Below are 16,006 nucleotides of genomic sequence, written 5' to 3'. Positions count from 1 at the left end.
CAGAATATAAAAAGAACTACAGTTCAGTAAGAAAAACATAAACAACCAATTTTTTTTAAATGGACAAAAGATTTTCACAGGCACTTCACAAAAGAGGGTATCAAAATGGCCAATAAGCATCTGAAAAGATGCTTAATATAGTTATTCTTCTGGGAAATGGATATTAAAACCACAGTGAGATACCACTACATACTCACCAGAATGGCTAAAATTAAAAAGTCTGACAGTACCAAGTGTTGGTGAGTTTGTAGAGAACTAGAACTACACACATTGCCAGTGGGCTTGTAAATTGATTCAGCCACTTTGAAAAACTTTGGGGCAGTAAAGCAAAATTTATGTCTACCATATAGCCCAGCAATTCCACACCTGGTATGTGTCAAAGAGAAATTAGTGCATATGTCCAGCAAAGGATGTGCATAAGAATGTTCACCTTAGCTTTAATTCATAATAGCCCCGAATGGGAAACAACCCAAATGTCCATCAATATTAGAATAGATAAATAAATTTTTATATTTGTACAATGGAATACTACTCAGCAATAAAAAAAATAACTTTATGAATACGTGCAAAAACATGGTTGAATCTCACAGACATTATGGTAAACTAAAAAAGCTAGACTCAAAAGAGCACAGACTGTCTGATTTATATGATGTTCAAGAACAGGCAGACTAATCAATGGTAATAGAAGTCAGAATGGCACTTCCTCTAGTGGGAGAATATTGACCCAGGGGGCATAGGGGACTTCTGCAGTGGTGGGAACATTCTGTATCACTATCTGAGTGGTTGTTACACAAGTGTAGACGTATATAAAAATCTCTTGAGCTGTACAGTTCAGATTTGTGCACGTGATATGCCTCACTTGTTATGTGTTATACCTAAGTTTTTTTTTGGTTAGAGTTTCTCAATCAGAGGGAGAATTTGCCTCTCTGCCTGCAAGCCATATCCCACTCCAGTGTCACAGTCCCCTCTACAACCAGTGTCAGTTCTAAAAATTATATGGGTGCTGACTTCTAGGGAGAGGGTTTTATGGAACCCTCTAATGAAAACACTGATGTTTGTTAGAATAAACGTAGATCTGGTCAACAAGGGGAAGAGACACGACATCACATCGTTGGACGACTAATTCCAGGCATGGAAACTGGAGTGGAAGCACTAACAACTTGAACTAGTTCCGCTGCTTTTTGCTCCCTTGTTTTATTGATTTGTTTCTACTTAAGTTTTTCTTGTTCCTTGTCATCTCCCCACTTATGGCAGCCCTCTGCTTTTTATGGGAACCCCAGTGCTGTTGACTGATAGGAAGGAGCCCCTTTCTTTCTCTTTCTTTTTATAGGATTGAATTCCTCCTTCTCTTTCAAATTGAATCCTGGAATCTTAGAGTTTAGCTATCTGGAAAGAAGAATGAACATTTTCTCCTTGGAAGTATATAATTAACTTCTGTAGTTTCCTAGAAAGGATCAATAAACTATTTCAGACTGAGTTTTTCCTCTCAAATAAATGTGCAGTTTCTTGTAAGCAAAATACCTTCCACCATTCCTTTGCTTGGTAATGAGTTTTGCGAGGTGTTCTGAGAGCAGCTCTGACAAGGCGATTCTGAGTTACTAGGAAGCACCATGGGTAAAGAAGAAAGGGGATGTCCTAAAGCATCTTACTTGAAAAGTTTTCAAAATTTACTGATCCACAAAGTTGTTCTTTTACTCCGAACCAGTTTTTTTCTAGACTTTGAAAACCTGCAAATCTAGGATGAGTAACAAAGAGAATTTTATGGATGTGTTGTTTGAAGATTTGTTTGTTTATAATCCTTGGTCTACCTTTTGTTCTCAGTTTCAAATATATCCAGTTTCTCTTCATTCCTAATTTGAATATGAGTGTTTTTAATCAATATAGGATTGTTTATTGATACTTCCAAAATTGATAGAAATCTTTAGAAATGCTTAAGAAGAACAAATCTAAAGTTGGAGCCAACTTTTTAGAGCTTCTTATTCTCTTATTGATTGATATAAACTGAGTTTGTCATTTTCCTATCAGAGTTTCAGTTCTACAGGTTCATTGGCAAACTGGAGCATTAGCCACAAAAGACCTTTTATTGTTCATATAACTTTATTTGGAGAACTTTCAACCAACAATACCTCGTATGGTTTTATAGCATACATTCATTTATGCCCGATCTTGTTCCAAGAGGTATTTGAGTAAGTTACAGTATACATTCAATACAGTGAAGTCAAATAAATATGCTTGGAAATTGGAGCACAAAAGAAAACAAAAAAAAATGCCAATAGTCAGCCACAAATTAGACTCCAAGCTTCCTAGTAGCCAAAATAAAGAGGAAAGCCAAGAACTGAACAAGAGTCACAAAGACCATAATATAAAAAACAGATCAGTTATAAATTGAACTACATGAGAATTAAAAATTTCTGTGCTGCAAATGGGACCATCAAGAAAGTGGAACCCAAAGAATGGGTGAAAATACTTACAAATCATATATCTGATAAGAGATGGTATCTAGAAAATATAAAGAACTCTCTGTCTGAATAATAAAAAGATAACAATTAAAAAATGGGTAAAACATTTAAATAGACATTTTTCCGAAGACACACAAATGACCCATAAGCATGTGAAAAGATGTTTGACATCATTAAACATTAAGGAAGTACAAATCAAAACCACAGTGAGGTACCACTCTCCACCCGTTAGGATGGCTGTGATCAAAAAGACATGATAATAAGTGTTGGTGAGAATGTAGAGAAATTGGGACCCTCCTACACTGCTGGTGGGGATGTAAAATGTTGTAGCACTTTGGAAACCAGTCTGGCAGTTCCTTCAATGATTAAACGTACAATTACCATATGACCCAGCAGTTCCCACTCCTGGTTATATACCCCAGAGAAATGAAAACATATCCACACAAAAAGTTGTACGTGAATGTTCATAGCAGCATTCTTCATAATAGCCAAAAAGTGGAAACAACCCAAATGTCCATCAACTGATGAGTGGATAAACAAAATGTGGTATGACCATACAATGGAATACTATTCAGTCATAAAAAGGAATGAGGTACTGATACATACTTCATCATGAATAAACCCTGAAAACGTTATGCTAAGTGAAAGAAGCTGGTCACTAAAAGCACATAGTATGTGATTTCATTTATAGGAGATGTCCAGAACGGGCAAATCTATAGAGACAGACAGTAGATTAGTAGTTGACACTAGGGTTAAAGGGAAGGGATAAGGGAGGAAAATGGATTTCTTTTTGGGAAGATGAAAATGTTCTAACCATAGATAGTGGGCATGGTTGCACAACTCTAAATATATTAAAATCATTGAATTGTACACTTTAAACAAGTGAGTTTTATGATATATGAAATATACTTCAGTGAAGAAAAATATATTTCAGTAAAGAAAAAAACCCAATTTCTCAGTTTTATATGTCTATTTCTTATAATGCCCCTCAGTGCAGGCTGATATCTTAATACTCAATGGAAAAAGCAATTCTATCTAGGGAGGCCCAAAACAATGTAATATTAGTACACCTTTTACCACATAGCTTTTAAACTCTCGAGCAGCACTCTGTACAATTCCAGGCAATGCTTTGTTCTCCCACTTCCTCATAGTTGCATCAGTGATGCACTGTTGGAAGGCACTGTTGTTTTCTTGCGGAAGTTTATTTGTTCTGTTTGAGGCGATTAGAGAGGGTGTGACATTGCTTTAACACTTGCCTACACGTGGTTGACAAAGTAAGCACACGATGAGTTGATTCCAAGTTTCCATTTTTCACATTGGGAAGTTAACTTTCAGTTCATCCAGTTTCTCCTCTATTATTGATAATATGTAAAGCCTCAGAAACAGCAAACTGTTACTGTTCATTATTCTTTCCTGCCTTCTTTTAAAAAATTGCTGTTGAAGGAGCTGATAGGGTTCTTCTCCTAATAGGATCTTTCTTGCTACAAGCTGTAGCCTTTTCATATGTTAGGGCTTTTACTGTCTTTAAAAGAGGATACAAGGAAGTTTACCTGTTGGTACTCATTTTTAAGTTGCTTCCTTTTCTGTCACGAAGAAGAGCACCTTCTTGGTAATTGGCCTGCTCTCTCCTGCAGTGAGTGGAAGCCGTGTGGGTTGGAAATGTCAGCCTCTGCTGTGTCTCTAGTCCCAGGTGGTACGTGAATGTGTGTCCTGATTTGAATAGTTTTATGCCTTGCCAGCTTAGTACTCCATCCCCAGAGAGGAAATAACCCCCCACTTATAACTCATTTTTCTCTCCTTCCAAATGCCTGTCTGTTAGTCAAAGTCCACTCTTTTTTATTAAGGAATTAAAAAGGACAGTTGGACCCCACAAAAGCTGCTTAAGAGCATTGAGAAGTAGTTTTAAATAACTTTTTGAATAGGACCCAGCAGCAGCTCATTTAATACCATCTGAGCCATTTCAGACTAAAGAACAGTTGTAATGTTAAATTCTTTGACTCAGTGAGTTATTTTGATAAGTAAATGTCAAGACATAAATTAGCCGCTGGCTGTTTAAAAGGAGGAAAGCAACACAACTCTTAGAGCCAGCCTGACTGACCCCATTGTCTTAGCTATAGATGCCATTAGCTAAAAGGTCAGTTTTTTGCAATAATCCTCTCACTTCTCTAACTAGCCAACTTTTATTATGGATGAGAATAGGCTAAAAAGTGGGACCCTGGGATGTCTGTGCTGGCAGCAATGCTGTTGGTTTACTCACTCTGTTTCTGTCTTCATTTTTGCATGCCACTGCTCCTGCCTCTTACAGCCACAGTAGAAGCGGTAGAGGCCCGGGAAGGTATGGCCATATTCCTGTGATGGATGTAATCATGTGTCTGTCTGCTAGTTTTAAAAAACTTTGTCAGCATTTGAAATCTTTTATTATTGCATCACCAGAACTGTAACAATGAGAAAAGGAATACATATTTCTAAGCATGCTCACCGAGAGTTTCCTGTGTTAATTTAAATGACCCTCTCCATGGCTAACGTCCTTCCTGGGCTCTGTAAGTTTGAATGCAATGGCTGAAGCTTAAGCAGCTGCTCATGAGGGATCAAGTGGTTTAATCCTGTAGCCCTTCCGTATACAAGGGACATTCATTTGATCGCTAGAAATCTAAACAGGTCAGCCTCTTTACCCAGGGATCCTAAGGGACCTCAAGAGTGGCCAAAAAGGTAGGCAGGAATTTAGTTTTATTCATTTCTGAAGTTGCCTTAAGGCAATCAAGCTAAATTATCTTTGTTTTTATGAAAACAAATTTTAAGTGACAAATTGTCTATGAATCTGAGGATGAAAACCATTGGAATTAATAAACTTGTGCTATAAATTTGTTTTGTTAGGTAAGGTGGTTTAAAATGGGAATGCCTTTCCTTGATGATAGAAAAGTTCAATCAGAAAGAATGTATCTAGAAGCTATTTTTTAGGTGGGTTTTAACTTAAGTTCAGCTCCTGGTTGTGCAAGATAAAAAGCTGTCCTTCTAAACAAAAAGATTAGCTCTTTTGTTACTTTTTTTGTGGTCAGTGATGTTTGTGCTAAAGTAACTACTCTGTTTAACTTGTTCTGTTATTCTAGTGTTGGCTTTTTCTCTCGCATTGAGTGCGTGTCTGGCCCATAAGAAACTGTTTCTCAAATGTATGTGGGCTAAGTAAGAACACACTAGTTTTTTGTCAGGTGTACTTCTACTGTGATTAATTCTGTTGAGCTGCTCTGAAAATTACTTTCAGTTTCAGCTGCCCTTTGGGCCTTAAGAAGCAGTAGCTTCAGATAAGGCTAATTCAAATCCAATATTGCCTCTTCCCTTCACCAGACGTATGCTCCGTAGCCACCCTTCTGTGTTTCTTTCTAGGAGATTGCTGTGTGCTAAGAAACGTGAAGCTTCTCACTTTGCTGTCTAATTGAGCTCCTCCCTTTCCTGTTTTTCTGTAGCCATCAGAGGGTTTTCGCTTCAGCACAGGATCCGGAGTTTTGAAGAAGCCCGAGGTCTGGACCGAATTAATGAGCGGATGCCACCCCGAAAAGAAAGCCAACACTCTGATGGGCCAGTGAAATTAGTAACCCCTGCACAACCAAATGCCACGCACAGGAGCGACAAGGGAACAAAAGCCAGTGACAACTCAGAGTCCTGTGGTGGCACTGGTGGATCCAAAACTTAACAGATTTTATTTATTATTGGAAGACAAAACATAGACAACTTAAACCTGGAGGTGCATTCATAATACTCTGCATTTATTCTGTAAGAAAGGTGACGATTTTATAAATTCTTTTATTTATGTTTAATATATATAAAAATTGCATCTGTTTTGTTTTTCCCATTTTTTCCGAATTTTTAGGAACTGCTCTGATTGTCTGATCCATATGTGAAGTCTTGTGCTATAAATGGGACTTTCCCCTAATAAAAGGGCCTTGGAAACCTCCACCCTGGGTTTCTGACTTGAACTAGCCAGCCTTTTCTCTTGTTTTTGGAAGGTAATATCTTTTATTTCAGACTAATAACTTTTCAAATGCAAGGAGATTTTTTTTCTTTTCTTTTTTTTCCCTTTCTACAGGGTACCAATGAAGAAGATCTCTTAAATTTCAGTGGCTAAAACTTCTCTTCTGATAGAAAACTTGATTACAGTAGAATTTCTAAGTGAATAACTCAAACCCAGTGATTTTAAGGGCCAAGGGGAAGGTTTTCCATAATAACCTACTTTCTTCTGGACTCTCAGTTCCTTTTAACATGTTCCAGTAAGGCAAGATAAAAAATAATGAGTGATTTTCTAGGAATTACTTAAAATTTGTTCATAGAACCATGGACATGATTGGTTTAAACTTCCCTTAGAACTTTGGAGGTTTCTTAACTCTTGCCGATCCCTTTGCTTTCATCTTTGAACCCCAGGTGATTTAGCCCAACTAGAAAGGAAGCTGCATGTCTAAAAATTTTCTAAATGCCCTCTGTAGACCCTGTGGCGGTAAAAAGCACCCATGCCTCTCTGTGTTTTCATCAGCTATTGCATCTCTCCTCCCTGTCGTCCTCCTGTTGTTTTATGTCAGCATTTTTGAAACCAATGAGGGTAATGGAAACTGACGAAGGTGGGATGATCCCCTTATGAACTGGAAGTCTTGCTGAAGGGCATTGGATGAGGGAGGATTTCCTAGCTTCGGTATCAATTACTGGGATGTTTCTCCATCTTTCAGCACACATAAGGTTGAACTGCATGTCAATCTCTGTCAGGATATTTTGAAATACAAAAACTAGTGTTGAGACATAATGTTTAAATAATCTTCCTGTAGTTTTCCAAGTCACAACCAACTAGTGAAGGAAACTTGGGGGATCGTTAGGCTCCCATTTTTAGTTTAGCCTGCTGACAAGTGCCATGTCATAATACTTACTGGTCATCTTAGCAGTGGATGGGCAACGCTACACCAAAGCACATAGTTATGGAATTCCTTAATGTCATTTGGGATGTAGGAGTCCAGCATTGAAGCAGTTATCTCAGACGGTAGTACTTTATGTTGGGAGCTTCAGAGACACAAGAAACCTTTTTCAAAAAAAAGCATAATTTCATTAGAAGAATGAGGACTTAGGGGCCGGCCCAGTGGCACAGTGGTTAAGTTCACACATTCTGCTTTGGTGGCCTGGGGTTCGCCGGTTCAGATCCCGCGTGCAGACATGGCACCGCTTGGCAAGCCATGCTGTGGTAGGTGTCCCACATATAAAGTAGTGGAAGATGGGCCCGGATCTTAGCTCATGGCCAGTCTTCCTCAGCAAAAAAGAGGAGGATTGGCAGCAGATGTGAGCTCAAGGCTAATCTTCCTTAAAAAAAAAGAAGAAGAATGAGGATTTAGCCCTTCTATCTCTATTTTCTATACCTTTTGCTAATAGTTCCCAATTTGTTTATTATCTTCTCAAAAGGAAGTAGTACAATAAAGCAAGTTTCCTTGACAGAAGCATGACAAAAAGATGTATTTTACAGATACCCTTTGAGCTGCCAAAGGATCAGCCAGAGTAGAGAGGTAAGAGGTCATGTTTCAAGAAAATCAGAGTGAGTTTAAAATAGAGCAACGACAGCTCTTCAAGAAAGTTCAAGGGAGTTAGCTTTGAAAATTCTGTTGAATTTTAAAGGTAAAGGTATTATCTTCTGTAGAAAGCTAGAGAGGCCGACCCTGTGGCCAAGTGGTTAACTTCGCATGCTCCGCTTCAGCAGCCCAGGGTTTCACAGGTTCAGATCCTGGGCAACGACATGGCACCGCTCATCGAGCCACACTGAGGCGGCATCCCACATGCCACAACTAAAAGGACCTACAACCAGAACAGACAACTATGTACCAGGAAGCTTTGGGGAGAAAAAGGAAAAAAGGCAATCTTAAAAAAAAAAGCCATGCTGAAGGAGCGTCCCACATAGCGCAACTAGAAGGACCTACAACTAGAATATACAACCATGTACTGGGGGGCTTAGGGGAGAAGGAAAAAAAACAGATTGGCAACAGATGTTAGCTGAGGACCGACCTTTGCAAAAAAGGTGGAGTGTGTATTTCAACAATTTAGAAAGTCGTATGGTGTGTCTATATGATACAGATAGCCTCTTAAAGTGAGACCGTCAATTAGTGTACCTACATGTGCATTTGTCCCTCTGACTCAAGACGGTGTAGAAGGCATGAACCTTAGGGAAATACTGGAATAATAGTACTTCTTCTCACTTTAGACTTCATTGGAGGGTTTTAACATGTTTTTGAAGGTTTTACTCTCAACAGTAGCTCCTAAGATGGCTGGCTGCCTGCCCTGAATTTGCCGTAGGATTCCTCTTCCCGCCTAGGGCCCTCATTTCAGGCGTTCTAACTGCTGTCAGCGGTCTGCAGTCTGGCCCTTTTCAAAGCCTCTTGTCTTTGTTAGATCTTCTCCCCTGCGTGTTCTAAAGATACTGAAATAGTTTCCTCTTGTTCGCCTTCACTGTAGGGTCCTTAGGGACCTTATTTCTTCAGCTTCTCTCTCCTCTGGGGTGGGGGGGACCCACATCTTACATCAGCTCCCTAGACGTGTCAGAGGGCCCCTTTGTGAACTTTTCTGAGGCCCCATTTTAGAATGACACTTCCCAAGGACCACTTTTCCCAGTTTTGTTTACATCCACATTATGTGAAATTTCAAATTGATCAGATGACTGTTTTTTTAAATAAAAATTTAAAACCTCATCTAACACAAGTTCAAAACATACATCCTTTTTTAATCTTTGTGATCTGAATATTTAGAGCAAAAGCAAAGCAATCAGCCAGGGGGGTGTGTGTGTGAGTGAGGATGTGTGGGTATGTGGGTGTGAGTGTGGGGGGAATGTGAGCGAATATGTGTGAGTGTGTGCAAGTGTGTGGGTGGGTGTGTGGGTGTGTGTAATAGGATGCTCAAACAAAAGCAGCCTCGATGTTCTTTAAAACGTTGAGTAACAGAATTCAAGGTAATGCTCTGGTTATGCGTATAGACATTGCTGATTTGCTGGCCTTTTGTGACTAGATATAGACCAGCAAATTGTAAACTGCTTGTTACACTCTGATAGGCTTGATCTGGCTCCTTGCCTAGGGATAAAAGAATCAGCCCCTCCAGGTGTGTCAGTATTTTTCACATCCTTTTATCTATAATTACATTGCCTTTTCTGTTCCTAAGTGAACAATTGCAGTTGAGTGAAGCAAGTTTCTCTCAATAGCAAAGATTTGCTTTTTGTCCTGATAACTTTAGGCATGATTTCCTGACTCTGCTCAAGGAAAGAAAAACCCTGATTTGTTTTGTCAACAGTATATCATCATTTAATGTCACTAAGGAGCAAGGGTGGGATTTCCTAAAATTGGATAAATTTGGGGCCTTTCAGCCTTGGCATTAGTCCCTTAGATCCTCTTCTGAGTCATTTTATAACACACAGTTTGAGGCAGCTGCTCTCTGTATGAAAAATATTATAAACCATGTCTACACAAGATACAGCTGGGCTTACTGCGCCATTACTCAAGAGTCTCCAGCCTCTCAGAATGAGTAAGGCTGGAATCTGCTCCTCTGCCCTGCCTTGTTTTATGTAACTATTGTAGCTGATCTCCAGAATTTTTGACTGTACTATCTATAAATATAAAACTCAAGCTCTTGGGGCCGGCCCGGTGACACAGCAGTTAAGTGCACGCGTTCCCCTTTGGCGGCCCGGGGTTCGCCAGTTCAGATCCCGGGTGCAGACATGGCACTGCTTGGCAAGCCATGCCGTGGTAGGCGTCCCACATATAAAGTAGAGGAAGATGGGCACGGATGTCAGGGCCAGGCTTCCTCAGAAAACAACAACAACAACAAAATAAACAAAACTCAAGCTCTTGAGAATTAAGTTCCACCTAACCAATCTGGGTGACCAGTCAGTTAAAATGGTTTAGGAAGAACTTGCCCCAGATTGACTGATTGATAGTTTTTCTTCGTATTAATTATCAAGTTTTTCTCCCCAGTTTTTGTGTTGAAAATTATTTTCAAATCCGTAAAGACTTACTGAGATATTGTTCTAGAATCCCCAGTACTTATTACAGTTGCTGTAGTAACAGTAGAACCCAGGGTTTTTTTTCAAAGCATTATTCAGATTTCTCCACCCAGGCAGAAAAGGTTTCAGAGGGAGTGTGAACCCAGAGCCCCAGTTGTGGGGATGAGGCTCCGATTTCCTAAATCATTTGTGGTTATAACCACGTTGTCGGCACCCTGTCCGCATCTTTTCTGAAGTCTGCTATGAGGGGGAGCAGAGGACAGCCTCGGGAGCCCCAACAATAGCTTGAGGAGGGTTTGGATTACCTGGAAGAAAGTTCCGAAGCATCATATCGCCACAGTCCCTCTTTAGCGCTGCTGTGATCAAATGGTCGTGGGAAGGCCATGAGAAAGAGCAGATGTGTGTAGAGGGAGAAAGTTGCATAGTCAAAAAATAAGGTTGTTACTCTTATCTTGAGTCAAGCAGAGAACTATTAACAATAGAGCTTTGTGCCATTGACAGAGTGTAAAGAGGGGACCTGTTTTACTTTGAGACTTGTGACCTGACATGCCTATGTCTGGCCAGCCAGAGTGAATGGGGTCAGGGTTAGCTACCTTCATCTATGCAGTCACAAAGGTAAAGATGATACTGGAGAGTGTATTCCCTCCCGGGAGGCCTCAGCCTCACGCCCCAGCAGCCCCAGCAAGACTTGCGAAATAACACCTTTGTCTGAGACAGGGTTATGCATCTTCTCTTCTACACCCTCATGACAAGTGTAGGTGGCTTAAGATCAAGAAGCGAGGACGTGGACATGGACCATCCCTCTGAGCAGCTCTAAAGTAAGGCCAAGCACACTGCCTTTCCTGTAAGTTCTTGCCCAGAACCCCTTCACTCCTTTGACATAGCTGTCTCCAAATAACTTTTTTTTTTGGCATGTGAAAGTGAAGTCCGTGTAATGTGGAGGAGGCCTCCCATAGGTTTTAATTTGAGGCAGTAAAGATGTCCTTCTTGAAGATGCCATCATGAAGGCCTCACTTTTCCTTTCTCAGTGCCCTGTGACCAATAGCTATTTTTCCTAATAGAAATGTCAGCAGGGCATTTTCCAGGAAACGATCTAGTTTTGCTTCCTAAATGAGGTTGTCAGACATGTGAGACCAGCTGGTGGTGTAATTTTTTTTAAGGCTTTTCTGAGTGATGGATTATTTGCTTGTGCTTAGAGATTACTTGCTTTTTCATGCTTTGAATCATGTTAAAGAAAATGGTGTAAATGTTATTTATTGGCAGAAATCAATTAATACGTCTTTTTTGTGAACAAGAAATTAATGTTGAAACTTTCTTACTGTAAATTGGAAGTCGTCTTTTAAAAAAAAGAAGGAAACACTCTTAAAATTAAGTGATAACTTTATCGGCTCCCTGTGTCTTTATTTCCTGGTGGAGGTAGTAATTCCAGAAGCCAAGAGAAAGCCTGACCTTTGATGTCTGGTCTCTGATAATGCCAAAGAATTCCCCTGTCAAGGAAAGGAATCCCACCACAATAAAAAGGACCTCTTTCCTTCACCTCTTCAGCCCTTCAGTTTTAAACTGGCTTTACTGGCTATAGTGGTGTTTCTATTTCTCCCACCCAGAATCCATTCCCTTGTTCCAGCCTCCTTCCTGGCACTTTGCCCACCACTAATTCATGCTCAAGTCCCAGCTCTTTCTGTGGCTTCTCCGGCAGAGGCCGCTACTTGAAGAAAGGAAGACAGACATCCCAGAAAACATACAGTCTTTACAAAAGATAAAAATAATTTTTATTACAGTAATTTAATGTCTGCATGTGATCCTAATAATAGACATGGATGAATTCTATCTTGAGAGAAGTCGAAGAAGCCAGCGAGAGGAGTTGAATGTGGAGTTGGACCACCAAGAAAAGGAAGTGTCAGACCAGCCTTTTGATTCCTCTGAAAAGCAGAAATATCACGAAGTGCTATGTATTCACAAGGAAAAATAACCTCCTCTAGTCCAGTGGGGGATTGAGGGTGGAGAAAGTGCCCAGGGCCCTTGAGGAGGAGAAAGTATCGGAGGGACTGCTGTGGGTTGTGGCAGTAGAGGTGAGAAGTCTCGATCTCAGCCCCGCCAGGCCTCAGTCCAGCAATTTGACTGTAAGGACAGCCACATAAGGGCCACAGTGCAGTTTACAGGCAGGCCAGAGAGCGAGCCCAGATTTCTCCTTTCAAAAGAGCTGAGATGCATTCAGGGATCTTGTTATCCGAAGAGTGTCCTGACTTAGCAGTGTCCTTATACCTCAGCTAAACCTTCAGCAGAATGAGATAATAGCTGCCCTTATTTCCAGAGTTGTGAAAAATTTTTGTACAAGCCTGGAATTTAAGAACTCAAATGCAAATCCATGTTCGACTCTTACTACGTCTAGATCCAATCCCTCTTTCTTGCCTGTTGTATGTAATTGCATGGTTTTTTTGTTTTTTATCACAACTTTCAGGTTTTAGAAAGAAAGTCTGTTTAATTTTGATACAGTGGATTAATAACTTAAAGGTAAATTAGGCCGTCTTTTTAAGGTTGCTGCAGTTCAGGAGAAGGTTCATCCAAGAATTGAAGGAGGTGGGAAGACAAGGTTATTCTTTGTTTGGAGGCCAAAGCAGTCCCTTGCAGTGTCCACTGGCCAGGAAATCAGCCCTTGTATCTCCCCGAGCTCCGTTTAGCTGCGCTAGGAAAGAAGGTTGATGCAGACCCAGTTTTCCAGGTCCTGGTCTGTGTGCCCTTCTTTGTGGCTGAGTTAACTTGGCTGTGTTTTCCCTCTGAGCTCGTCACTTATTTATCCTTCTCTTATAAAATCTGCTTCCTAAAGAGCTGACAGCCTTTTGCTCTTTCTTTCCTGAGACCTAAAAGAGGTTCATCCAGCTCAGTTCTTCTCAAGGACACCCCATCTGCACTTTGTCCTTTTTGCTTATCTATAAAAAGACAGAAGGAAAGAGAGAACAGTGGCTGATGTGATGTCAGTGTAGAGGCTTCCTTGAAGAAGGACTAACTGGAAAAAAGGCTGAGTGCCCTCACAGCCTTTGGGGTTTGGGTATAGTCGACTCTGAGAACTCTGAATAGATGCCTGTTACATCATGTGTGTGCTATGGAAAGATTTTGCATGGCAGGCCTGGAAGCCTCATTCTGTTCCCATGGGGATCCGCTCACCCTAGCTGCTCGGCCCCAGCACTGACCACACTTGACCTGTACTGGGTATTTTTGCACTCACAGAGATCCCTTACTTTAGAGTGACTTAACCAAAAAACCTGGATTCCAGAGGGACCAGGTCATGCCATTGTCAGCTTAGGAGAGTCTTCCAAGCCCCGCAGTGGGCCACTTGTGTCCCTCTTCTGTTGTTCTTGTTCCCATGAGTGTTTGGCATAGACAAGTGCCATCAGTAGAATTTGGCAACATCAGGAGCTGGAATCAGGAGAGGACCGGAAAAAGAGATGGAGCCCAGGTGATGAAACATGGTCCAGATTTGTACTGGTGTGTCTGATGTGACTTGGTTTCCATTCCTTCCCATGGGTCACTGTGGTCTTCCCTTCTAGAGAAATCCAAACTCTTCAAAAGGGACAGTGCTTTCTCTGCTAATCCATTCTGGTCTGCTTCCTCAGTTCTCCTGGCAAGAAGAAAACTCTTTTCTGAGAGCACAAATAAAAAACTAAAAAATATACCAGACTTCATCCCTGGGGAGGAGGAGAGAAGCAAGAGCAAATGCCCTTCCTTTCTCTAATATGGAGAGACTGAGGCACAGAGCCAGGGAGCCACTTGGCTGCTCAGGGTAGTCTCAGAGTGTGTCATTCGAATGCCAGACTCCCAGCACTAGATAAAGACACTCCTCAAGAAACAAGAGTTCAGGTTTATGTTCTCTGGGATCCCTTGCTTGCTTTTTCCCATCTGAGAAAACTGAACTCTCTGGTCACCCTACTCAATTACAAAAAAAAATCTACTTAAGTGCTTTTTCCATTTATCTGTGCTCTTGGTGACCAAGGTTGGTTTTCAGAGTGACCCATATTCCTGTAGGAGCAGCCAGCCTCTTCTCCCCACTCTGTGCGAAGAGCCACAACATCTATTGGTAGTCTCTTAGCTAATCATCCCTTAGGGTAGTGGGTGTGAACAGACTTCTGTTGACAGGGGTGCCATCGAGGAGTAATCCATAAAGTACAAGGTGGCAGCCTCAAGGAGCAGGGTGGGTGTGGGGCATCCTGCTGACCAGAACCAGATAGCTAGGGAAAAAACAGAGCAGTTACATAACTTTGTTTACTATGGCTGAGATGGCTCTAAGAAGACAGAGGCAGCCCCCTGACAAAAGAAAGTGCCAGAGATGGGGAAAGCTACAGGGAGGGAGGTCCCTGTTAGATAATAAGGGAGTCACCAGAGGAGATAGTGGATTGGGATGAAAGGAATCTGCTTTGTTATTGACACCAGCCAAGTCACCTAGGACAGGCTTCCCTGTCCTCAGCCTCTGCCTAAACCATGCCAGCTGCCTTCCGGGTTGCACCAGCAGCAAGTAGAGCTGAGGCTGCAGGGAGGAGCTGAGAAATCGGACACCTGTTCTTGGATGAATCTCTGGACTTTGTTACTGTACCCCGTTAATCTCCCACTTTTCAAAGAGGAGGAATTCTCCTTAAATATGGGCAGAAAAAGAGAAGTCAGTCAAGGTTCCTTATGCTCTATGCTTCCACCAATCTCTTCCTCTCTTCTGTGAGGCTGGATGGACACCAGAGAACATGATGGAGGGAGCCTGTTAGAGCTCCTGTCCAAGCTCATAGCCTAAGACTCTGGGAAGGAGGGTGATTTCCACTGGTGCCAGGGCAAAGGGGTTTCTGACCTGAGAGAGAAGGGGATAAGCGCAGCAGAGCCCGGGCCCAAGTAGACAAGCAGAAGTCCAAGAAGCCCAGGAGAAAGGCTCGGGTCTCCAGCAGGGCCTACCCCGCCTCCTCCTACAAAGCTGTTTACTGGACTCCCTATTCCCATAGAGATGAAACGGGTAGCCAGTCCCCAGCTCCTTGCCCATGGCTGCCACCTCCTTGTGTGAGAAACAGGAAGTTGGGCCCCTTGTCAGCTCAGCTGCACCCTCTACATTAAATATTTATCTTGGAGTCCAGGTGAGAGCCCTAGAGAGTAAGACGCTCGCTGCTGGTGAGAGAGGGTATGGCCAGGATTCCTGGAGTTGGAAGATCTTCAGCTTCACCATCTTTGGAGAACAAAGAAGAACATGAAGGAGATGTGGCCCTTCTTAGTCGTGAGGATCCTGACAGGTGGGAGAAACTGGTGACAAGGGAAATGGGCACATATTTTGTCCCTGCGGGAGGGAAGAAAATGGTGCCTAGGGGTGAGTAAGTAAGTATCCAAGCTTTAGGGGAGGAAAAATGCACTCTGCCTGCCCTCAGGAAGTCGGAGAGCTCCCACACTCTTTTCTGCAGCTGTCTTCCGTGGGCAGGGCCCCCCCTAACTTCACCCCAGCCCCTCAGCTCTCCTGGAGAATCACTGATTCTTGGAAGGGCGGCCTCCAAGGAGATCTGTTCAGCTCCCTTCTCAGTGT

General features: G+C 41.9%; 1 protein-coding gene across 9 annotated transcripts in view; it reads left to right on the top strand.

Annotated features, from left to right (window-relative positions):
- The window catches only part of PPP3CC (protein phosphatase 3 catalytic subunit gamma), a 97,759-nt gene extending 91,329 nt beyond the window's left edge, over positions 1-6,430 (top strand). For 5 of the 9 annotated variants that reach the window (XM_070505217.1, XM_014867148.3, XM_014867149.3 and 2 more), the window contains 2 exons: positions 4,765-4,794; positions 5,921-6,430. In XM_070505217.1, coding sequence (XP_070361318.1) covers positions 4,765-4,794; positions 5,921-6,147 — 257 coding nt within the window. In that variant the 3' untranslated portion in view covers positions 6,148-6,430. The remainder of the gene's footprint in view (positions 1-4,764; positions 4,795-5,920) is intronic. The other 4 variants (XM_070505219.1, XM_014867151.3, XM_070505221.1 and 1 more) reach the window with 1 other exon arrangement.
- Positions 6,431-16,006: the final 9,576 nt, after the last annotated feature.

Source organism: Equus asinus, chromosome 3, assembly GCF_041296235.1.
Source record: "Equus asinus isolate D_3611 breed Donkey chromosome 3, EquAss-T2T_v2, whole genome shotgun sequence".
Classification (NCBI taxonomy): Eukaryota; Metazoa; Chordata; class Mammalia; order Perissodactyla; family Equidae; genus Equus; species Equus asinus.
The sequence above is the reverse complement of the archived record's forward strand: the minus strand, read 5'-3'. Positions and strand labels throughout refer to the sequence as shown.